The sequence below is a fragment of the Eumetopias jubatus genome, unplaced genomic scaffold (assembly GCF_037043125.1).
Source record: "Eumetopias jubatus isolate StellerSeaLion01/CBP00866 unplaced genomic scaffold, mEumJub1_p1.0 scaffold_1, whole genome shotgun sequence".
In the NCBI taxonomy this organism is placed as follows: domain Eukaryota; kingdom Metazoa; phylum Chordata; class Mammalia; order Carnivora; family Otariidae; genus Eumetopias; species Eumetopias jubatus.
In genome coordinates, this window is record NW_028274807.1 from 5958624 (window position 1) to 5982767 (window position 24144).

Genomic DNA, 24144 nt, shown 5'->3' on the forward strand with positions numbered 1-24144 from the left:
AAGGAATTGGATTATTTAGGGAAATCTTAGAGCAAAATGAAATGCCGTAAGAAAGTCACACATTAACGGAGAGATCTACAAAGCTCTGTCCTGAGTGAAGGTGGTCATAATGTAGTTTTTAAAAATGCAATAGACAAAGCTGTGTCTAGATGTTGGCTCTGTCGCTTGCTACCCAGGGGACTTTGGGCATGTTACCTAACCTCTGAACTGAACTCATGTACAAAATTGCCATTATGATCAGGGTTTAAGATATAAAAAGTCAAGTGATGTGTGCAAACAGCTAGCTTGACACAAAGTGGGTTGGTTCGTGACACTAGATATTTGATTGTTTGATCTCCACTCCTTCAGAGTGGGGGTGGCACATTCTTTTGCATTGCTAAGCAATAATACAAATGTCACTGGAATCATTTTTTAAAGAGCAAATTGATTAGCAACATAAATTTTGACACCTGCATTGTTCAGAAGAATGTACAGAAATCCATTAAGAAGGGAAGGTTCCGCACAGCTTATTGACTGGCGATTTTGGATCAATTTTTAATTAATCCTCCACTTTTAGGAATCATAGGGTTCTCTCACTCAAAGCTTGACCCTGAGACCTAAAGTCTAATTTGTCAATCATTTATTCTCTGCTTTTGTATCTAATGCCGATGGTGTATGGAGATGCCATCGATGGTAAAAGACCCTGCCCTGGGTCTAGCAGTTCCCCTGGGGAAGGAGGTGGAGAATCCCACGTGTGCTGGTGTGCACTACAAGAGCAATGCAGAACCGAATGTCAGTATTTACTTGGGATAAATCATTAGCATTTTCAAAAACAAGCAGAACAGAGATTAGGAGGAAGTAGAGAAAAACTGGTATAACAATGAGCTTATCTCCCCCAGATACACACAAAAAATTCACTGTTTGGAGATGGTGAAGAATTGTGCCAGCCACCCTTATAAACTTAATACCTAATATAAATAGGCATTTGAGCAGTTTATAGGACTGAAAGCAATTTTGTGTCTAATTGAAAGAAGAGACAAGGCTAATTATCATAGAAGGAATGCTTAGTCAAATTGAGAATATAGATCCTGTTTAAACTTCCGCTACAAAATCGTACAGTTTGGAAAGTTTGGATTAACCTGCCAGATTCAATTAAAATGATGTAAGGTTGTGGATAAAATTCAAGTAAAATAGTAACTGCCAACATTCATTAAGTTCTTCCTCAGTACGGCACTAATCTAGGCACAGATTGAAGTTTCAGTGTTTATTGATATTCTCATGGGGAAAGAAATATTAATGTATTGACACAAAGCATTCAGTTTGGCCCTCTGTGCCCCACACATTTCTCAGACAAGGTCCCTAAACCCCCAGTGTCAGGAAGCCTAGAGTTTAAGTTGTGTTGTTAGGTCACTGATCATCTCAAGAAGGAAAAATGTATCACTTGCTAATAAAACATACAAAAATGGAATAAAATGGTAACTAAAAATAGATAAGATAAATAAATTGAATCAAAAATTAAAACATTTTTAAAGTTTATTTCTGCCAGGGATAATTCGCAATTGAGATGTTTGCTCAGAGAACAAGTTGTCTGTGCCTTAAGAAGTTTCTCAGCCTCCATAAAGATTGTTGGGCCAGGGACAGATTCTTAGACCTGTGGACATATTCTTGGGTCCATAAACATACTCTTGGACCCACAGGCATCGCCTCAGGTTTGTGGACATATTCTCAGGGTCCGTGAGAATTGCTCAGGCTTCAGATTCTCTTCCCAAGACTGCTCGATCAATCAGAACTTGTACGTTTATTATTCTGCAAGAACGTAAAAGATTATTTGCTGATCTGACTTTCTGGTTTTTTTTTTTTTAACACAAGACAGCTAATTCTGAATTCCAAAGGGTTTGTGAAATCCTAATACCGTCTTATTTGCTAAGACTATAATCTGAGCAAAGCCTTGGGGAAAGAGAACACAAACAAAACCCAATCTATTAATTTCCAATTGTTATTTTTATTCTGCAGGCATAAGGTTGTTACAGCCCAGATCCTTTTCTGCAAAAGTAAACATTGTATATGTATAAATAGAGATGGTTGTGTTTAAGTGCAAATATTTGCTGAGTACATTACTAATGCACATAACTCTGTAAATCATTTTATATGGGAAGAAGGCCAGCAAGAGTTGCGATAGGGGACCTGTGCTCCCCCCGTCCCATGATTCACACTCGCTTTGCGGGGCCGGGGTGGGGGGTGTGCCTCTGGAAACAGAGCTAAGATTGAGTGAAGAGTAAACTGACACCAGGCTATCTCTGAATCTCTCAATCCGTGGGGTCGTCAGATCTTGAGCCATACATTCTCCTGGAGGCATGGATCATCTGTTCTCGGGTGTTGTGTGATCACACCTCAGTGCACCTTAAAAGCAGTGGACTCTTCATGTCTATTTGCCTAACGACCCGAGTGTCACCCCTGCACAGACAGGTACTGAGCACATGGCAGGGCTGGGCTCCGTGTGGCAGCAGGTGCACCAACAGCACAACAGACCAGGGTGTCCCAGAAGGCCTTCCCCTGTGTGGATTTCAGAGCTCCTTGCACTGCAGTGATGCTCAGGCAGAGCCCCAGAGGTGCCCCGTGGAGGTTGGCTCCCCACCGCCCACTCTAGTTCAAGAAGAGCCACCCCACATCCACCTGTGCCTGTGTATTGGCTCCCCACAGGATGCCGCAGTTAAAGGATTTGTCTCCTTTTAAAAATGTTTAGAAAATACCACTCTTATAAGAGCAAAGGCCAGGAATACCAGCACCTTGTGGAAATGGGACTGGAAAAGAGACTTGTGCGTGGCAGGACCATGATGGCAGTTGTGGATGGTTCCATCCAGCATCATGCGGTCTGCGCATGGCTCGGGGTTGGGGGGGTGGACCTCGGGGCAGCACTGGGCTCGGGTGGGTCTGGCTACCGTGGTGGATCACATACGGACAGGCTCCACGCACACACACACCATCCATAACACACACACACCCCTGCCTATGCCAATCACCAAGACCAGAGAAGTGGTCGTGATAGTAATGAAGCAGGCTGAAGTATCTGTGTACTGAGTCAAACTTACACTTCATACCAGTGCAGTAATTTTTCAAAGCACTGACTGTAATGTTTTATATTAACCCACATGATTAGAGGCCTTAACTATACAGACTCATTTTTTATGCTGTAGAACAGATCACCTCAAACTTAGCACCTTAAAACAACAAAAATTTATTATCTCACTCTTTCCATGGGTTAGGGGTCCAGGTACAAGTCAGCTGGGTCCCCTGCTTGAGGTCTCACAGGCTGAAATCAAGGTGTTGGCTGGGGCTGTGGGCTCATGCGAGGACAGGTCCTCTGCCGGGCTTACTGGTTGTTGGCGGGGCTGGGTTCCTTGTGTGTGTACAGGGCTGGTACCATCTCCTCGGTGCCCAGAGGCCACCTGCTATTCCCTGTCATATAGTCCCTCCCCAGCAGGACGGTTTGCTTCTTCAAGACCAGTGGGAGAGTATCTCTACCGCTTCAAATCTCTCTGACTTCTTCCATCTCCGACCCCTAGCCCCTCTTGTAAGGGGTTCCTCTGATTAAGTCAGGCCCACCCAGAATATTCTCCTGTTGGTTAACTTAAAGTCGGCTGATTAAAACATTAATTATATCTGCAAAATCCCTTCACCTTTGTCACATAACATAACCTGATCATGGGAATAGTCCATCCATCATAGTGACAGTTACCACCCACATTCAACAGGAAGGAATTACACAGATATGTATATCAGAGGAAGAGAATCTTGGGCACCATCTTAAAATTCTTCCTACCACACTATAGCTGATGAAATCATTTTTCTATTCACTTAGAAAATCTGTATTGAGGATTAGCGTGTTCCAGATAGTGCCCCAGGCACTGGAGATACAGTAGAGAACAGGATGGCCCTGGCGGGGCTTGCAGGCTGCTGGAGGAGACAGATATTTGAGTGGATCCTGACATGTGCCATGAAGGAGAAAGATCTTAAGAGAGAACGTGGGAGCCCTGACTTAATCTAGGCTAGTGGTCAGAGAAGGTTTTCTCAAGGAAGTAATTAGTAGAACCTGACAGACCTGTAAGAGTCGCCAGAGAAAAGAAGGAGAGTGGGAAAAGATTCTAAACAGAAGGAACGTTAAGACCCTAGATCATCCTGTATCAAGGTCCTGAGGTGGGACAAGCGTGCCACTTCCAGAGACCTAAAAAATGGTCTGATATTGCAGAACGCTAAGCCAGAGGGAGAGGCCAACTACTAACCATGTCACGTAGAGTTCTAAAGGACTCACTAATCTTACACATCCTCTGGGGAGTGGTAGGGGGAGAAAATTCCAGGTTCTGGCTTTTGCAACCATGAACATAGCTGTGCCATTTCTTGCAATGGGTACAGGAGGAGGGGAGGTTTGGAAGGGAAGACGGTGATCCCAGTTTGGGACATGGTAGGTCTAAGGCACCTATGAATCTGAGTGGAGATCTCAGTGGCAACTGGCTTTGTGAGCTGTAAGAGCTTCTTCAATGCAGCAAGGAGGCATAGGGAAATTGGAAGAACACAGAAGAGATGGTCCTCTGGAGTGGCATTCTTTACTTCAACCAGTTAGATCTGAAGTCAGAAACCCACTCAACAATGGAATTCGTGAAAGTTGTCTAAACTTGCCTGTACTTCCATTAAAAAAAAAAAAAAAACAGATTAACAAAATGTAACTTGATGACTAAGATCGTTTTAAGAAAATATGTCCCAGACAGACCATCCTACACCATCTGTTTTCTGCAACTCTCAACATCTGGTGTTTATAGTTCAACCCTGGGTCACAAAGTAAAGGCTAGGATCCTTTAGCGATGTGCCATGTAAGGAAATGAAGATTGTCCTTACAAATGATAGCTAGAATTTACTTGGTGCCTGCTGTATGCAAAACTCCATATAAATTCTTTAGATGAATTCTCTCTCATAATCCTAGCAATAAAACCGTAAATAGGTACAATTATTGTTCCAACTTCATAGATGAGGAGACCAAGGTTTGTTGGAGAAGTTAATGAATTTGCCCAGGACAAAGAACTAAGTGGTAGAGCTGAACAAAAGCCCTCAGTGAAAATGCAGGGCTCACACTTCCCAGCATCATGATATGAAATTTTTTTGTATAAAATTCTAATAACCCTAGAAGGAAAGCTTGCACAAGAGAGATCATACATCAGTGTATGAGGAGTCAGATGGGGATTTACATAGTAAATGCAGTGAAAGCCCTTTGATCTGATTTAATCAAGAGAAGTTAATGGAAATAATCAAAGCAAGGAGTTGCTAAAGTTTACAGTGACCAACAGACGTATTTTAAGGTACGTTTAAGGTACATTGCATTTTAACTTAAAACATACAAATAGAGATTGATTCTCTATTCATTCCTTAATTAAATAACATGGTCTCATTTCTTTAAGTTTTGGGTGAAGAGATCTCTATGTCATCAGTTCCGTGACTCTTTCCATCGTGGGTCATCTGCCATTTCCAGCTTAGGCTCCCTGAGAGTGGAGCAAAGCATGCTGCCGTTTGCCAACAATCGCTTTGCTAGGTTTTTTTTAAATCTGGTTTTCGCCATATGTATCATTTTTCTCAATGGTCTTGGCCCAAACCTAGCCAAACCTTCCTTTTTTTAACTTACCTTTGAGAAAGCTTTTCCAAAGAAGTTCCATTAATTGTCACAGAAACAGCTTTCTTTGGCACTCATATTTCATTGGTTTACATAATGAATTAAATCGCATTACCACGACAAGTATAATTGTCACAAACAAGGTGGAAACAAACATGACTGACTTTTGCTAAGCAGGCCCCCGGGTGGTTGCTGCCCAAGCACTTGGGCTTCTAGAAGGAAGCTAGCCAGGGGGAGTGTTGGGCATGGTGAACGCCAGCAAGGTGGTTGCTTTGCAGAAGGAATAGAGAGTGTTGGCGAATCTGGGGCATCCGTTAGGATGAAAAGGTCAAGCAAATGTCCACTCTACCCTTGGTGTTCAGGAGGAGCCACTGTGGGTCTGAACCAGGTTGCAGATTGGTGGAGGTCTTTGTTGTTACCCTCACCAATAGGAAACCTGAGCACAAATGCCCTCCATATTCAGGACAACAGTGCCTTGTTCCTAAGGACTTAGTAATTCCGGTGTCATCGCTTACATGCGTCCCCTTTCCTAGACCTCTGCCATCAGTGGGACTTGCCAAAAACTGATCCGAGATTTTATATTTTCAAACGGTGACGATGTCCAACCCAAGTTAGCTTTCACCATGGTTGCTGGTGTTGTTGTTTTGACCTAGAAGAATCGAGATGGCAATCATGAGACACACATTCAACTCCAAAAATGTTTACTGAGCAGTTATGTTGTTATTGGAGCAGGAAGAGACTCAAAGATTCCTCCAGGGGCTCACGAGAGACTTATATTGGTTGGAATTTGAAGACCTCTATCAAGGTGGGAACCACCCTTCATGTGGACAGTCAGACCAGTGAGGAACAAAACAAGATCCTCAAGGCTTATCTAGTAGCAACATTAATGCTCTTTTCCCCTCTCCCTGTAGCCTGCCTACCTCACTCCAACCTCCCTCTTCAACCTGGAAAACAGAAAGATGGGGGGGAGAGCACGTGCATTCAAGCTCACTCCCAAATTACGCTTAATATTGTTAGCACCATGTCCTGCTTTCTTAGACGGTTTACAGAGGAGTGTTTGTTGTCTACATGAGCTGTGAATCTCTGACACAAAAGTCTATCCTCATCAAAAGTATTTCTGTACCTCCCCTCAGCCAAAAAAGGTGTTATTACCAAGTGTCTCAGGCGAGGAAGAGCGGTCCCTGATGACTATGGAGGTTTGCCCTCATTCCTCTCTAACTCAGGAGGCGAGATGTACATCCCTAGCCTGTTCAAAGCCAAACTCTGTAGCAGCACAAGAAGCTAAAGTCTCCAGCTGTTCAGAGGCAGGAGATCACGAGGGACTGCAATGGGGAGGGAAGGCTCCCAGGAAGACAGGGACTTGAACTGAACGTATGATTTCTGTGGAAGAAACAGTTATTCATGGCACCTGTTAAGAGTGGCAAGGCAGACGTTATTCAGGGGGACTGCTGTGAGGTATACGTGTGGGGACCCCCTTAGTGGGGGATCGCAGTAAGGGAGAGAGCCTGGGCTTGACTTCAAATACAAGTGAAAGTGGGAATTTACAGCCAAGGGATGGAGAGGAAGGAGTGGGGTCGCTGGGTGGAAAATTACGGACAAGAGACATCAGGGATGAGGGGCGTTCTGACGAGACGGATCAAACAGGACTTTTGCTGAAGGCGCGCTAGGATGACCGGGGAGTACCTGGGGGATGGTAGAGAACGAAGACGTTGATTGTGTATCAAGAGAGATCAATTATTGAGGTGATTCAGGCTGAACTGACTTAGCAGGATTCTTAAAACTGGGCTCTTAGCGGACATGCCCGTGGACAGGGCTAGTGGGGTCCACCAGTCTCTCGTCTGAGAGAGACTGTCAGCTCCTAGGGCTGCTGGAACAGAGTACCACAGACGGGAGCTTCAACCACAGAGATGCATTATCTCACAGTTTGGAGGTCGGAAGTCCAAAATGAAGGTGAGGGCCAGGCTGGTTCCCTCTGAGGCTGTGAGGGAGAGTCTGTTCCAGACTTCTGTCCTTGGCTTATTGATGGCCATCTGCTCCCTGTGTCCTCACGTTGTCTTCTCTCTCTGCATGTCTTTGTGTCCACATTTCCCCTTTCTCCATAAGGACCCCAGTCCTACTAGGTGAGGGCCACCCTAATGACCTTAATTTAACTTGATTATCTCTCTAGAGACCCCTTCTCCAAATAAGGTCGCAATCTGAGCTTCTGGGGTTGGGGTCTCCACATGTGGATTCTGAGGGGACTCGGTGGAGCCCTCTCTCCGGTCAGCACTGATATTCAAGGAGCTGACCGTGGAGAGAGTGGCCAGGCCCAGCTGGAGCGGGGGTCGTGTTGGGCAGCATGGGCCTGAGCGCCCGGTCGCAGCCCCATGTCTGTGACTAAACGCACGACTCTTCTAGTTCCAGGTCCTCCTGCAGGAGTGAAGGCAGCTGCAGCCTCAGCCTCCATGGTGTTTGTGTCCTGGCTTCCCCCTCTCAAGCTGAACGGCATCATCCGAAAGTACACTGTTTTCTGCTCCCACCCCTACCCCACAGTAAGTTGGTAAATAACCAAGTGCCTTTCAAGCACCTTCCAGAAACAAGCTGCGAGCACTCCCTGGGGACAGTTTTGTTCCTGTCTCCCACCTACTTGGGTCTTTCCAGTGGTTTTATTTTTGTCTCCCGTTGTCTCCACCACAAAGCAACATCCTCATTTATACCTCATTTGAAAATACGCTTCTGAATCATTGCAAGGGACACAATTGTCTAGAATTGTTGTTTATTTGGTGACTTCCCACGAAACTGCCAGCCGGCTTCTCGAAATCAAAACCCAGAGGTCGTAATTGAGCCTTAATTGATAGTCAGTGGACAACACCTATTGATTTTGCTGTTGGACTCGTCGTTATGTGCGCTCCAGGCCCTCTCTGCCTCCCCCCTTCCCTCCGCCCTCCCTCCTGTGGTCCCACCTCTCGCCCCTTCTTCCTGCTGGGACCCACCCCCCACTGAGGGAGAGCGAGCAAGCCCCTCTTGTGCCAGACATGGGGGCCCTTGCTGAGGATCTGTGACCCTGACAATTACGTGGTCCGCCTCGTTCATTGTGACAGAGTTAAAAGTTAGGGTAATTAATACTTCCCAGGGCTGTATTTATTTTCATTAATATTATCACTAGCAAGTCATAATTATAGAGCTAAGCTGTTTCTCAGACCAGATACAAAAGCAGATCCAAATGGGAAATTTTAGAGAAAAGAAAGCCAAAGAATATGTAAGGCATTTTCAGAGGTAGGCACCATGGCTGACCCCTCTTTCTGTCTCCCCGCTGGGCCATAGAACTTGACAGGGATAGTCACTGAGGAAGTGTTTGTGGAATGAATACACAAACTAATTTTGTTTTTTATTGTGGTAAAATGCCTTCACATAAAATTTACCATCTTAATCATTTCTAAGTGTCCAGGTCAGTGGCATTGAGCACATTCACACTGCCATGCGACCGTCCTCACCGTCCACCTCCAAAACATTTTTCGTCTTCCCAAACTGAAACTCTGTCCCCCTTAAGCACTAACTTCCCAACCCTCTGCTTCCAGCATCTTCAGCCACCACTCTGCCTTCTGCCTCTGTGAATCTAACTGCTCTCGGGGTCCCACAGAAGTGGAATCTGACAGCCCTTGCCTTTCTGCCACGGGCGCACCTCACTGAGTATCATGTCCTCAAGGGTCATTATGTTGTAGCAGGTGTCAGGATTTTCTTCCTTTTTAAGGCTGACTCATGTTCTCGAACTAATTTATTAATTGATTCTCTAATCAAAGTGGTACATTTTCCAAAGTCTAGAGTCCGTAGAGAACCCCCAGGCCTCGGAGCGCCCCAGACAGTGAGCGTGATTAGCAGCGCCGGAGAGACAAGGGAGAGCCTGTGTTCAGCTCTCAGAGGTCTGCATCTCTGCCGGAGAACGTTTGTCAACAGCAGCCCCCCTGGAGCTGAAGTAAAGATATACATGTAAACGGTCAGAGATGGGCTCCAGAACTTTCTTGCAGGTTCCTTCTTTGGTTTCAAACATGCTGTTAATTCCCACCTGCTGAGTCCTACCGTCAAAGTTCAGAGATGCTAAGCAGTGCTGGGAGGAAGCCCCAGGCAATCGCGGTCTGCTACTCAGAGAGGCGACTCGCGGGGGGCCCCTGCGCAGACTCTGATTTTCTCGTCAGCCCTAACATAGAGCCATTCTGCCAAAAAGAGACGAAATCATTGCTAGAGCAAGGCATACCTGCATTCCACTTGAATTTGAAGTGCTTCTTTATTTCCATTCACTCATTCATCCATCTATTTGCTGTAGAACTCACATTTGCTGTTCTGACTCCAGCAGCCTAGGAAGAGGCTAGCAGGGTACCCAGAACACCAGCAGCTGCCCCTCTATCTGCTCTTTATCTCTAAGGTGAAAACCCCAGCCAGCTCATTTGCAGCTGGTCCAGACAGACCAATGCATGGGTGAGACAGCCCCACTTGTGGATGCCAGGGACCACGTTAGTCCCTGTCCCCCCCCAGCCGGTGAATTCCCCACCGTAGAATAGCAAGAAGCCATGCTCAAACTGTCCACAGGATGGAGAAGAAAGGGATTTCCACAGTCTCTCTTTGCACAGAACAGTAGGGTTCGACCACCCAGGACCGTCCCAACAAGACCCTTCCAAAAATGACCATCCTAACATCCAACTAACCAGAAAAAAATGGGAATGAGCAACCAGGTTTTTCGCCTACCTAATGTCTGACTGCCACTAGCTAGGTCTGTCCGTGCTGCTTTTGACGGTATTAAAAAGCACTATGGATCCAGAAATAGGATCGTTATAAGGTGCCTGTGATCTTCTCGGCAGCAGCATGTAAGTTTTGCAAGGAAGGTCCAGAATCCCAGAACAGTCCTCAATAACGTGAAGTGAACCAGAATCAGGCTGTTCCCTCTCTCGAGCCACATGGCTGTTCATCTACTTCAAACATCTAAGACCACAAGGCCCAGATTTTTTAATAGACTTTATTTTTAAAGCACTTTTAGGGTCACAGAAAAACTGAGTGGGAGGTACAGAGATTTCCCATACGAGGCCTATGATTAAAATAAAATAATACTATTCTAAGTAAAGAGCAGAAAGGACTAATGCATTTCTCTTCGAAGGGAAAACCACCCATTATTTTGGGGTTTTATTCATATGGAATTAGGAAGAGAGTATAAATAACTCGAAAGAGGGACTTTGTTTCCATCCCGAGCTTCTGTAATTTGACAGTCAGAATTCTGGATGCTGTCCCCTCTTGCGATGCTTTGCCATCTCCACCTATGTGCCGAATAAACACCAGAGGGCAGTGTGAGCTCTGTATATTTCTCTTGCTCATCTCCCTGACTTTCTTTTCTCTGAAATGATTTCATAGTTGAATGTGGAACATGGGAAGATAAATGAGGACACCGCACACCCTGTAATTTGTTGCTCTGTAAGGGACTCCCTCGGCTAACCTCCTCGCTGATATAAATTTCCCCTAAAGACCCCCAGTGAAAGGACCTGTAACAAGCCCCGGGCTCTTCTCCATAATGCGTAAAGCCCGTTGTCTAATAACAGGCAATGGTTTCGTTGTGTTCTTTCGGGTCAGCTTAGTCAAAGACACTCAGATTTGAAATTGCACACGTGGCCAGACGAGAAACTGCAAATTCATCTAAAGTCCGGTGGTGCTGGGAGTCTCACCGTGAGGGACCAGCAGGTGTGCCGAGACGTCAACCTTCCCAGGCTGATTCGAGCCACAGAATCTTAAGATTCATTTGACTCAGGAACTCATCCATATAATTTTGGGGCCGTGGCTATTAGTTTTCATGTATGATAGTTGGAACGATCAATTCACCCAGTTGTAAGGTCCCGGGGAGAAAGGAGTGAGCCTGGATCTCCTCTCTAGTGCTCCTCCCTGCATGAAAGCAGCCTGCGGGACATGCCGCGTGTTAGCCAAGCGGGAGGATCGAGAAAGTGTCTCTTTTACAGTGTTAAGCAGATGAGGCAATGAAATTAGACAGCACAAACTTCTCAGCAATGAACAACATTAGAAGACCTAAAATAATCTTATCAACGAGCCGTAACCTACATCAGTTGTTCCAGTTTTGGATGATGATATGATCCAGTCCCTGCACAGGACAGGTGTTCAGTCGACGGTGCTGAATGAGCAGAGGAGAATGTTCTAGTACTCTTCTTATCCAGAGGATGACTTTCCCCTACTAAAATCCCCACAGTGTAGCCCACAACTTGGAAATAAGCAAGTCTTCAGGGAAGCAAGGAAAGTAACCTTTACCAGGTCTGGGTAAATTCTGAGCCAAGGTAGCTGGTGTGTGTTTGCCCCATACGTGCCCCCCCCCCCACCCAGGGCCTGCATTTAATAAATCATGGGGCTGAAGACAAGGGAGAGTGGCTTCAGAAACCCAGAAATGTTGAGTAATCTCAGGTCAAACAAGAGTGCCACAATAGAACCGTCAAGCGGGGTCTACCTGACCGTCCCTATTTATAATGCTGTCCATCTTTCTGGCCACTGTTCCTGTCTCCGAAGCCACCACAGACCCCCTGGCTATAGGAGGCCATTGCCCCCTCCCCACCAACACCTACCCTTACATGTACGCATTTCTCAACACTCTTCCTTCATCTTCTTTTCCTAGTCTTGATTATCTCCATGAATCATTGAATCTGTTCTTATAATTTAACTATCATCTGAAGTTACGAGGGTCAAAAATGTTTCTCTTTAACCATCTTACAGGACCAGTCTCATATTTCCAGCTTCCTTCCATCCATGTCTCCGTCGAGATTCCACTGCATCCAACGTGTCCAGAACCTAATTCATTCTTGCTCCCCTTCTCTTCCTGTTTCCCAGCTAAGCTAATGCTTTAATGACACCCGTCGTCCTCTGACAAGAGGCCTCGAATCTCAGGGATTTACACCAACAGTTTTATGTTTCTTTCACATTCACGTCCACTGTGAGTTGGTAGCTCTGCTCCATATTACCCACGCTGCAGGAGGGACCCGTGCCAGTTTTATGGCAGAGAGAAGGACCTCTCCCGAGGGTCTGACAGAGGCATAACCTGTCCTCTCTCCAACCACAAGAGAACCAGGAAGCCAATCCCAACACATAGCTAGAGGACAGGAAAACCAGAGCAGCTTGGAGAACAACTCTGTTGGCGGCCATGGGACTGCCATGATAAAGGATAGAGTGTCTGCCTTCCTTTGAGGAGTTCCTGGTTCTAGGGAGGGTAGAAAATACCAGAGATGGTCACTGTTCTTGTGACGTGGCAAAGGACACAACCAGGACCTGCAGAGGACAGAATGACATGGAGCACAGGCAAGGGGGTATCACTCAAACAGTAGGATCAGAGCCGGTTTCTTGGGATGTACATACAGCCCTGGCTTGCAGCTGGGACGTTTTACTGGACAGAAGGGTATTTATGACCCGAGGAAACAGCATCTGTGAAGTGACATTGTGTCCTGAGAATCCTCTCTCCACAATATCTTTTTAATCCTCGCCCTTCTTTCCATGCCCACCGCCATTGCCCTGGTTCAGGTCCTCACCTGGGGAACCAAACTAGGTCAGAAGCTTTCCCAGTGCCAGTCTCAAGGTCCAGTCCTTTGTCCACATTGCTGGCATCATCATTCTTTCACATTCTAGGTCTAACCATGTCACTCCCTTGGGCAAATTCTTGGATGACTTCTCCCTTTTTACCTAAATCCTCAAGACGACATGGACAGATTTCCACAATCCAGCTCCAACTCCTGTCCAGTCTCATATCTCCTACTTCCATTACCCTACCCAGCCTGTTCTTAAACCATGCCACGTCTCGTGTGTGTGTGTGTGTGTGTGTGTGTGTGTGTGTGCATGCACATTGGGTCCTCCTTGCCTTTTCCCTCTCATCCGCATCCCATTTAAAGTCTTTATTCTTAAGGCTCAATTTAAACGCTTTATTATTTATTTGCATTTGCATTTGCTATAGGCTATACATTTTATGCATATGGTTTCCAAATGTATTTCTTCGTGGCTCACAATAGGAAATACATCTTACAAGCATAATGCAGTACCCACACAATAAAAGCATCGTAAACAAAATTTACACTTGCTCCACGTGATACACTCTGATATTTCCCATTCTGGTAGGTTTTTTGCTCTTCGCTTTTATTTTGCAAATGATTGTCATAACTCACAAAATTGCCTCCATGACCCACATCTTAAACAATACTGGTTTTCATCAACTAATCCTCGTGATTACTGTATGCAGGTGGGGTTATTAGAACCTCGTTTTAGTGATACTGAAGTGGATCATGTGCCATCTGTCCAGGACCACGCAGTTTGCAAGGCAAAGGCAGGGGTTGTAACCCACAGGTGTCTGAGCTCAAGAGTCCAGGCCCTGTACCCTGACAGCATACAGCCTTCCCTGGGAAGCTGGCTCTGTCTCACTACAGAGGTCCCCAGCATTACTTTACAGCCTCATTTTGGCATAGCTACAACCTCTTAAATTATTGTTAATGGGGGTATAGTTGGGCCCCCAGAGTGGCTTGTCAGCTGAAGTGCAGGCCTCCCAGCTAGTCACTGTTCTGCCTTTAGAAAGCCTGGTATTATGCGGAGATAGTGGATGTTCAGCAAATGTTGTGTTGAATTAAATTTTATGGATGATGGTTGTGAGTCATCCAATAGAGGTTGAATTGTATAATGATGTTTCTGGTTCATAAGGCAGGAAAGTATCTTACATACTTGGGGATACTTTCAATCTCACAAGGAATTAGATAAAATGCCTATGCTTTTAAATCACTGACATGGAAATCATCCTTCCATAGTTCTATTTAAAAGACCTAATGGTGGCTCTCTCTTTTCTGTGATGGCAAAGCTAGAAATGACGGAGCAGCCAGAAGTTAGCTAAGAGTGCACGGGCTGGCTCCATTTGCATATATGCAATAAATTACTTGTTCATCATCAACTAAGTTATGGCGATCAAGTCAGATTAATAAAGCATTTTTACAGATAATCATTTGCATGGCAGACGGGGTGATCACAGAGAAGAGATGAGGCAAAACTATAGTGAATTGGAGGTGATTTTGTTAAAAAAAGCCTGCGTAAAGTAAGGACCCTGTGATGCCAGACTGGCTAATTGGACGGTGCTGACTCTAAAACAGTAATATGAAGACACTAGCTTCTTCTGTACCTTTTCTGGACATCAACTTTAATGTGCTTGCAAAATAATAATTTTTATATTTGGAAGGCCAAAATCGTTTGGAAGTCTCTTTTAAAAGTAGCCAACAGTCATGGATATAACAACAGTTATAATCGTCTCAGGAAAGCGCAGAGGAAACCACCAAAATTGACTTGGATGAAGCAAGTGGCTTGAATACGCTCTTCCCACCATGTACACAGACCATCCCAGTCTGTCCCTATAGGGCAGTCTTCGTGATCCGTTATCTTCTTTTAGAGGTGAAAATAATGAAATAGAATGAAAATCAGATCATGTCCATGTATTATACAGAGAACTTAAAGAACAAAGACAAATCCTAAATTGATCCAGCTAACTTCTTATTCTTAATATAATCCAGGTCACTTCTCTGCCACTAAAAAGAAAGATTTTATATGCCCTCAAAGTGTCGTTGTCCAATAATTAAAAGAGCTGCCTATTTTGCTTGTTCTGCTCTGGGGGAGGTTTTTTAAATCACTGCTGTGAACATACTATCCACAAAATCAGAACATTCGAGTCTCTTTTTTTAATAATTAGATATTAGAGCTTTTTAAAGCACCATACTTCAATAGAATTAGTTTTTCATTAAAAAGTTAATTGAAATTTTTTAAGTGGAATTCTTTTTATATCCATGAGATACGCCGAATAATTTGATCTGAGCAGCCTGTGACTCCATAGTCATTCTCTACATAGTTATTCTCGATTGTATTCAAATAATTTCTAGGTCATTAGTCAACCTAATGCAACAGGTGTTTCCTCAGTCCACTCCAGTTAGTAGCGGGTGGGTCCTGACTCTGCAATGCTGGGATCTGGGATCCCCAGGAAATCGTAGAGGGAGGGGTGTAGCTAGGCCACCCTCAGAGAACGTGAGACCCATCCAGCACAGGAGAGGCCGTGAGGACATGCGAGACCGTAGCTGAAGGAGAATAAAGATCAAGACCTTACATGATGTATAAGCCAGGGGCAGATGTGGCCCCCAGTGGAGGGGCTGAGAGAAGGCTACAAGACTTTGCAAGTCATCCATCGAGCTAAAGAGTGCGAGGGGTTTGGAAATGAATCCAGCAATTAGTGGATAAATATCCAGTTTTGTAGAAATCACTAAAGAGCGTTTAAAGTAATTCATTGTGTTTAATTCTATCTTATTTACTCTTGTGAAGTGCCTTAAACACGAAAGGAAGACGATGGCACCAAAACGACAAGGCAAAAATAATTCTGTAGTGAAAGTAGATCCCGCAGACCCTGTTCTCAGGCTTTTCATGGGTTACACTGAAACACGGGGCGAAAACCAACCTCCCAGCAACCTCTCCGTTCTTTTGAGTATACTGTTGAGTTTCTCAGCAATCTTGTGACTCCACCCACCAGACCTAAAGCAATAGTAAGAAAGGCAGAGCAAGTGAATGTGAGCTGTCTGGTCTGAGTATTATTGTAAGGTTGATACAATGAGCTGTAACTTCCGCTCTTGGTACAATTTTCAGGAAGCCAACATGTCTGAGGTGTTATAAAAGAAAATTGCTATAAGTATTTTTTAAATCAAATATATGAAGTTTTTATTTATTTTCCTAGGCATTTTGTAAATATGAATCATGTCCTCAACTATGACTGGAGTCGTTTTAGAAAGGGAATTGAAATGATTTTTATTTCTAGATTTTAGCAGGAACCGTCAGGATCTTACTATGCCCTATTTAACTAATCCTCCGTTTGCCAAGCTATGATCATTTCTTGTTCCCTTGGGGCAGGAACTTACCTTACAGGTTACACACTGGACTTGAACTCAGTAAATGCCTATGAATACAAACACAGCAACAACTTATGAGTTTTTCCCATTATGGGCATTGTGCTAAGAGCTCTCGCATAAATTTTCTTTGCAAGACCCAAAGGAGAGATCGTTAGTCCAGTGAGTTCACACGGCTGTCCCCAGGTGTCCTGTTGCTCTGGCCACCCCTTGCCAGCCCAGTTATAGCCACATCCATTCATGATTAATTCACATCGTAGGCATAATCAAATCTTCTAGAGTGGCCAATATCTCTGTCTTAACTTTGAAGATGAGACAACAGAGTTATAGATCTGCCAGCAGAAAATTAAATATTTAGAGATTTAAATATTTAAATATTGAGAAAAGTGTCTGTCTCTCCTCCCTACCAATTTCTTTTTGCCACTTTTGATTCATTCATCCTAGGAACTACATTTGGAGAGTGCTTTGCTTTAGGCTACAATTTTCTGTCTTGCTGCCCTTGAGGGAGAAGCTCCCCCATTCCTTTCTATTTAGAGTCTCTGAAGCATCGATGCAGTGGAAGTAGCAGGAGAATTCTGGAAATAAAATTGATCCCTTCTCACTGACCAGAGTTTGGGAGGGAGAGACACATAATGGGACGCAGGTAGAAATTAGCAACTCATTTCCAACACGATTAGATCATTGTGTTGGGAAATCTGGTATCCAACAAAGAGACAATTGATGAAAGGTAAATATAATCAGTTATTATATCTCATCTAAACTATTGAGGAAAATGTTTCCTAAGGAAGTAACATTCATCCTCCCTGTTTCTCAGAACAAGCGTTTTTGGCTGAGCATTAAGGGGAAGTCTTTAAACAAATAGATTTCCTTCCCTACGCCACATGAACTTCTGAGGATCTTTTTTCCCATTTAGCTCTTTTTCTCTTACATATTGCCACCTCTTGAGCTTAACAATGTTTGAATCATGCACCCTCTACGGATAAGTGATTATGGATTCACAGGACGGCCCTCTGTAGGAGGCATCTCACAGCCCTGGAGACATCCAGTCTTGCCCTCTTCTGCGGGGCCTACATGTAAGCATCTTAAACCCACCACACTGGAAGTGACAGCCAGCCCCAGCACAGCATGCTCTCCTGCTGAGAGCAGGGCTAGCCTTTGCCACTCTGGGTAGCCTTTGACCTCCTCAGGTGTGACTCTCCAATCTCTATATTCTTCCAGACTCCAAGCTCTCTGAGGGGTTTGCTTGGAGCTCAAAACCCCTGGCACCCCTAGGTGGGAAGGCACACAGACTGCTCTCCACAAGATTATGTTACTCCTGGCTTAGCCTCTCATCAGGCCCAGAAATGGATGATGGACAAAACATCAGAAAGCCCTGCATCGGCGGTCTCACATTTTTTGTTAGGAAAGAAGGTACCAGCATCTTTGGGACTATTCTCACTTGTTAAGCCAGTTGCTAAAATTTTAAGACAACAGGAAAAGTCACATTTAATATCCAGTTACATATATTATGAAGAAAACAAATCAACTCTTCTATTGTTTAAATTGGTTGGTTGGCAACCTTCTGCTTACACGTCTGAGAGCCAAAAACTGGTGCCTAATTATGGCAGCCATCAGGGGAATAGAGTGGCATCAGAGGGTGATAACACCAGTGCAACTAAGTTTCCCAAATAAAGAACAGGAACCCCTGGACAGCTTGACTATTATTTCTCACTCTATAGAGAAATTTCGTTCCAAAAGGAAGAAGTTTCTATTGATAAACCTTTTTACTTTGCCTTTTGGTTGATCTTTTATATAAACAGTGAAACAAATATTGTTGCCTAAGAAATTGTATTTTTTTATCATTGATTTTAGCTGTACCTTGGGTTGCAGGTAAAAATTAAATAAAATGCTTATTTGGGAAGTAGTCAAGGACCAATTGTCCCTTATAGACAGGATGCTTATTGAGTTTTAACCAAAAGCTATGTACTCTTCACAGAAAATTCTTATTTTCTGAATATATTTTAATGTTCTGTTGATGCTTAATGTTCAATAGGAGTGATTGTTATAATTTGCACATCATTAAGCTTTGTAGAATGAATTTGGCAACAACATAGCCTTGGAGCATTACAGAATACAAATACACACAGTCTTGGGATTGTCTCCTCAGATGGCTAGGAAGCAAGCCAAATTCTCTCTGAAATTCTAGAAGGATTTGATGTTCCCATGATTTTCCAAACACAAGACAAGACTGGCGTGAGTGAGAGGTGAGGTAGTGAAGGGGACAGGTAGGGTGACGAAGATGCACGCACACTAAAGCATACACTCATCCCTGGGGAACCTGTGCAAGAGCCCTATAAGTCTCCCATTATTCATCGGACAGTGCGTGCACAGTAGTCAAATTTTCCACCATGGGAAATTCTCTGACTTTATTTTTTATTGAGTAAGCAAGGGGTCTGTGACAAGGAAGAGGCATAGTTAACATTTGCACCCCCTGATTAATTGTAGAGCTGGTATTGCAGCTCATGCAGCCTACTGACCTACATGAGGTCTACTCAACAGCTTGCAAGGGTCAAAGTAAGCCCTTTGTGTGTTTGGTTGCTTGTAATGACAGCATGGACTTGGACCAGAGGCACGGAGCTTGAGCCTCTGCTCACCCATCTGCCACTCTGACCTCAGTGAGTCACTTACTCTGTACCTTAGTTTCCTTGCCTGGGTCCACTTTGATAACAAAATACCACACTGGGGGGCTTAAACTACAGATCTTTATTTCTCATGTTTCAGGAGGCCGGGAGGTCCAAGGTCAAGGCATCCTCAGATCCAGTGTCTGCTGTTTTCATTGTATCCTCACATGGCAGAGAGAGAGAGAGAGAGATCTGGTCTCTTCATCCCCTTATAAGGGCACAAATCCCATTCATGAGGGCTCCACACTCATGACCTAATTATGTCCTAGTATCATCATATTGGGAGTTAGGATTTCAACATATGGATTTGGGGGGAAACAGACATTCGGTCCCTTCTGCCCCTGGCCCCACAAAGTCCATGTCCTTCTCAAGTGCAAAATACATTCATTCCATCCCAATAGCCCCATAAGTGCTAACTCATCCCAGCAGCTACTCTAAAGCTCAAAGTCTTGTCTACATACCAGCCGAATCAGGTATGGGTCAGAGTCCATGTACATTCATCCAGAGGCAAAATCCTCTCCAGCTGTGAACCTGTGAAACCACAAAAGTTATATGCTTCCAAAATACAAAGGTGGGACACACATAGGGTAGATATTCCCATTCCAAAAGGAAGAAATAGGAAAGAAGGAAGGATTAGGCTCCCATGTAAGTCCAAAACTTAGCAAGGCAAATCCCACTGGATCTTAAGGCACAGGAATAATCCTCTTTGGTTCAGTGCTCTACCCTCAACACTTCCGAGGATTACAATGTCTCCCTGACTACTCAGTGGGGCTATGCCCACACTGCAGCTCTCTACAGAGGCTTTATCCATTTTGCAGTTCTGCAGGGCAGAGTAGAACCCCCAGGGCTCTGCCAGGCAGGGGTCTCCCCACCTCAGCTCTGGGAGGTCCTCTCCTCAGGGTTTTAGGTGGAGGTTGTCTGGCCTGTTGAAACCAAGGCAGTGACCCTGATGATCTCCGAATATCCTTCAGAGCCATTCTTCCCTTTTCTTGAAGAACAGCACAAGTTCGGGGTCAAATAGCTCAATCAGCCTGTCTTGTAGAATCGAAGAACTCAGACAGCCCTCTTCAACTCTATCCCATCTCAGTGCAAACTGGCAGTGTTCCTGCCATCTTAGCTGATTCAGTCCACGGCTCACGTCTGTGCCAATCTCCTTATCACATGGCTGCTGGCCCACACCCTTAATGTTCTCATCCGCAACACACTTTCTCCTGTTTTTGCAATGGATAGGCTGAGAATTTCCCAAATTTTTAAGTTCTGGTTCCTCTTTACTTAACAATTTCTTCTTCAATTCATTTCTCTCTTTTTGCATTTTACCATAAGCAGTCAGGAGAAACCACAGTTGTTAACTTCTGTACTTCACTTAGAAATCTTAGCTAAATGTCCAATTTCATCACTTTTGGGTTCTACCTTCCACAAGACACTGGAACATGAACACAATTTAGCATTTTGTGAATTAGGCAATTATTTGAAATATTTCAGAAATATTTGAAAAAAATTTATTATAGGCAGGATATAATTGTGTATGGCCTTTATGGCCATTCTTACCATCGCTGCTGTTACTTAGGATTTTAGATCACTTACCCTGCATATAATTATTGATATATTGATATAAGTTTAAATCTATAATCTTGCCACTTGGTTCTGTATTGTCCCATTTGTTTCCTTTCTACTTTTTTTTTTTTGCCTCCTTTGGATTAATTGAACATTTTTTTTATAACTCCATTTTATTTATTTGGCTGGCTCATTAGCTTTATTTTACTCTTTATTTTGTTTTTTTTAATTTTATTCTGTTATGTGAGTCACCATACAGTACATCATCAGTTTTTGATGTGCTGATCCACGATCCATTGTTTGCGTGTAACCCCCAGGGCTCCACGCAGTACGCGCCCTCCTTCATGCCCATCACCGGGCCAACCCGTCGCCCTTCCCCCTCTCCTCTAGAACCCTCGGTTTGTTTCTCAGAGTCCATCGTCTCTCATGGTTCCTCTCTCCCTCCGATTTTCCTCCCTTCGTTTTTCCCTTCCTTCTCCTAATGTCCTCCATGTTATTCCTTACGTTCCACAAATAAGTGAAACCATATGATCATTGACTTTCTCTGCTTGACTTACTTCACTTGGCATCATCTCCTCCAGTCCCATCCATGTTGATGCAAATGGTGGGTATTCATCCTTTCTGATGGCTGAGTAATATTCCACTGTATATACGGACCACATCTTCTTTATCCATTCGTCTGTTGAAGGGCATTTCGGTTCTTTCCACAGTTTGGCTATTGCAGACATTGCTGCTGTGAACGTTGGAGTGCATGTGGCCCTTCTTTTCACTACATCTGTGTCTTTAATTTCAGTGATTTCTTTAGGATTAAAAGCATATACATTTAACTTATCGCTTTCTACTTTCTAGTGATATTATACACTGTACATATAAGGACCTTATAATAGTATGCCTCTGTTTTTTCCCTTTTCAATATTTGTGCAATTGTTATAATACATTTTACTTTTATATGTTATAAACCCCACACTACATCATTATCTTTTGATTATCAATGATCTTTATGAGAATTAAATAGTAATAAAAACCATATATTTGCCTTTACAGTTACCATTTCTGGTACTTTATATTCCTTTGTGTACATTTATATCTCTATCTGGTATCATTTTCCTTCTGACTGAAGGACTTTCTTTAACATTTCTTATAGTGTGGGGTCTACTGATGATTAATTCTGTAAGCTTTTTATATTTTTAAAAAGTATTTCTCTTTAGTTTTAAAATATTTATTTGTTGAGTGTAGAATTCTAGGTTGACTTTTTTTTCTTTCAGTGCTTTAAAAATGTTGTTCCACTGTCTTCTTACTTGGTGTCTTAGTCAGCTCAGACTGCTATAACAAAACTACCATAGATTGGGTGGCTCAAAAGTAACAGAGATTTATTTCTCACAGTTCTGGGGCTGGATATCTGAGATCATGGTGCCATCCTGGTGGGACTGTAGTGAGGGACCGCTTCTGCCTTGCAGATTTCTCATTGTGTCCTCACATGGTGAAAGGGAGCAAGGGAGCTCTCTGGGGTCTCTTTTATAAGGGCGCTAATCCCATGACCTAATCACCTCCCAAAGGCCCCACCTCCTAATACCATCACCTTGGGGATTAGGTTTCAGTGTACAGATTTTGGGGACACATTCACTAGCACTTGAATTGTTTTTGACAAGAAGTCTGCTGACATCCTTATTTCTGTTCCTCCACATATAACACGTCCTTTCTCTGACTACTTTTAAAATTTCTGTCACTGGTTTTGAGCCTTGGTATGGTTTTCTTCATATTTTTGTGGCTGGAGTTCATTGAGATTCTTGGCTGTCTGTGTTTATAGTTTTCATCAAATGTGGAAAAATTTCAGCCACTAGTTCATCAAACATTTTTCTGTTGTGCCTCTTTTCCCTCCTTTAGTGATTCCAATTATATGTGTGTTAGGCTGCTCAATCTTGTCCCATAGCTCACTAAAGCTTTGTTAAGTTTTTATCCTCTTTTCTCTTTGTTTCATATATGGATATATTTTCAAGTTCACTGACCTTTTTTTCTGCAAATCTAATCTACTATTAATCTAATCCAGTGTATCTTTCATTTCACATATTGTAAATCCATCTCAAGTTTAACTTGACTCTTTTTATATCATTCATGTATCCATTTGAATTCTTGAATATCTATAGTTAAAATACAGCTATAATACAAGTATAATAACTGTTACAATGCTCATTTCTGCTAAATTTAATATCTGTGTCAATTATGTGTCAATGAGGATTGATTGAATTATATTTTCTTTCTGAAGAAATGTTTCTCTATTTTTTTGCATTCCTAATTTTTTTTCTAACAGCTTTTTTGAGATATAATTCACATACCATAAAAGTCAATGCTTTTAAAGTGTGCAATTCCATGGCTTTTAGTATATTCACAGAATTACACAACCCCAACCATTATCTAATTTTAGAACATTCACACGTCATCCCCAAAATAAATTTTATACCCCGTAGCAGTCATTCCCCATTCTTTCCCAAACCTACCCTACCCCTGGCAACCACGAATCTACTTTCTGTCTCCCTGGATTTGCCTATTCTGGAAATTTCATAAAAAGGGAAGGATAAGTATGTAATATTTTGTGATTGGATTCTTTCACTTAGTATAATATTTTCAAGATTTATCCAAGTTAACATGTGTTAGTACTTCATTTCTTTCTATTGTTGAATAACACTCTTTGGTATTATTCAACATATTTTGTTTATCCATTCACCCATTGATGGATATTTGGGTCATTCATATTGAAAAAATTTTATTGGGTGTACAACATTATGAATTTTACTTTATTGAGTACCGAATATTTTTACTCCTGTAAATATTCTGACTTTTGGTCGGGGATGCAGTTAAGTTACTTCATGACAATTTCATCTATATGAATTTTGCTTTTAATATTTGTTAGGCAATACCAGTGTGGTGTTCAATCTAGGCCTAATTATTCCCCACCACCAAGGTAAGACCCTGATGCACTGTATCCAATGCCCAGTGAATCTTGAGGTCTTCCAAGACCTCCTTCCATAGAACAGGGACTATTCCCAGCCCTGTGTAAATGCTGGGCACTGTGACCTCCAATCCATTCAGGTAGTTCCTTCCCTAGTTTCTGCCAGTTTCCTCCCATGCCTGCACAAATCTGCTCTGCTGAATAGCCACTTAGGACCCTCTTCCAATCTGTGTCTGTTACTCTATCTCAGAGGAAAACAGATGTGCTAAGACCCGTAATTTCAATGGTTTGAAATTTGAAATAATTTCCTTGGTAGCTGTGAAAGCTGCTGCATAGAGAAATGTAAGCTGTCTACATGTATATATGAGATGTCAATATTGATACCATATATTCCAGTCTTTTAGAAAAAGATTAGCAGTAGCTCTTGTTTCT

General features: G+C 43.2%; 1 protein-coding gene across 1 annotated transcript in view; it reads left to right on the forward strand.

Moving 5' to 3' along the window:
• The window catches only part of DSCAM (DS cell adhesion molecule), a 672449-nt gene that overhangs the window by 586198 nt on the left and 62107 nt on the right, over nt 1–24144 (forward strand). Inside the window, exon 20 of the mRNA XM_028126500.2 lies at nt 8033–8166. Within this exon, the coding sequence (XP_027982301.1) occupies nt 8033–8166 (134 nt within the window). The remainder of the gene's footprint in view (nt 1–8032; nt 8167–24144) is intronic.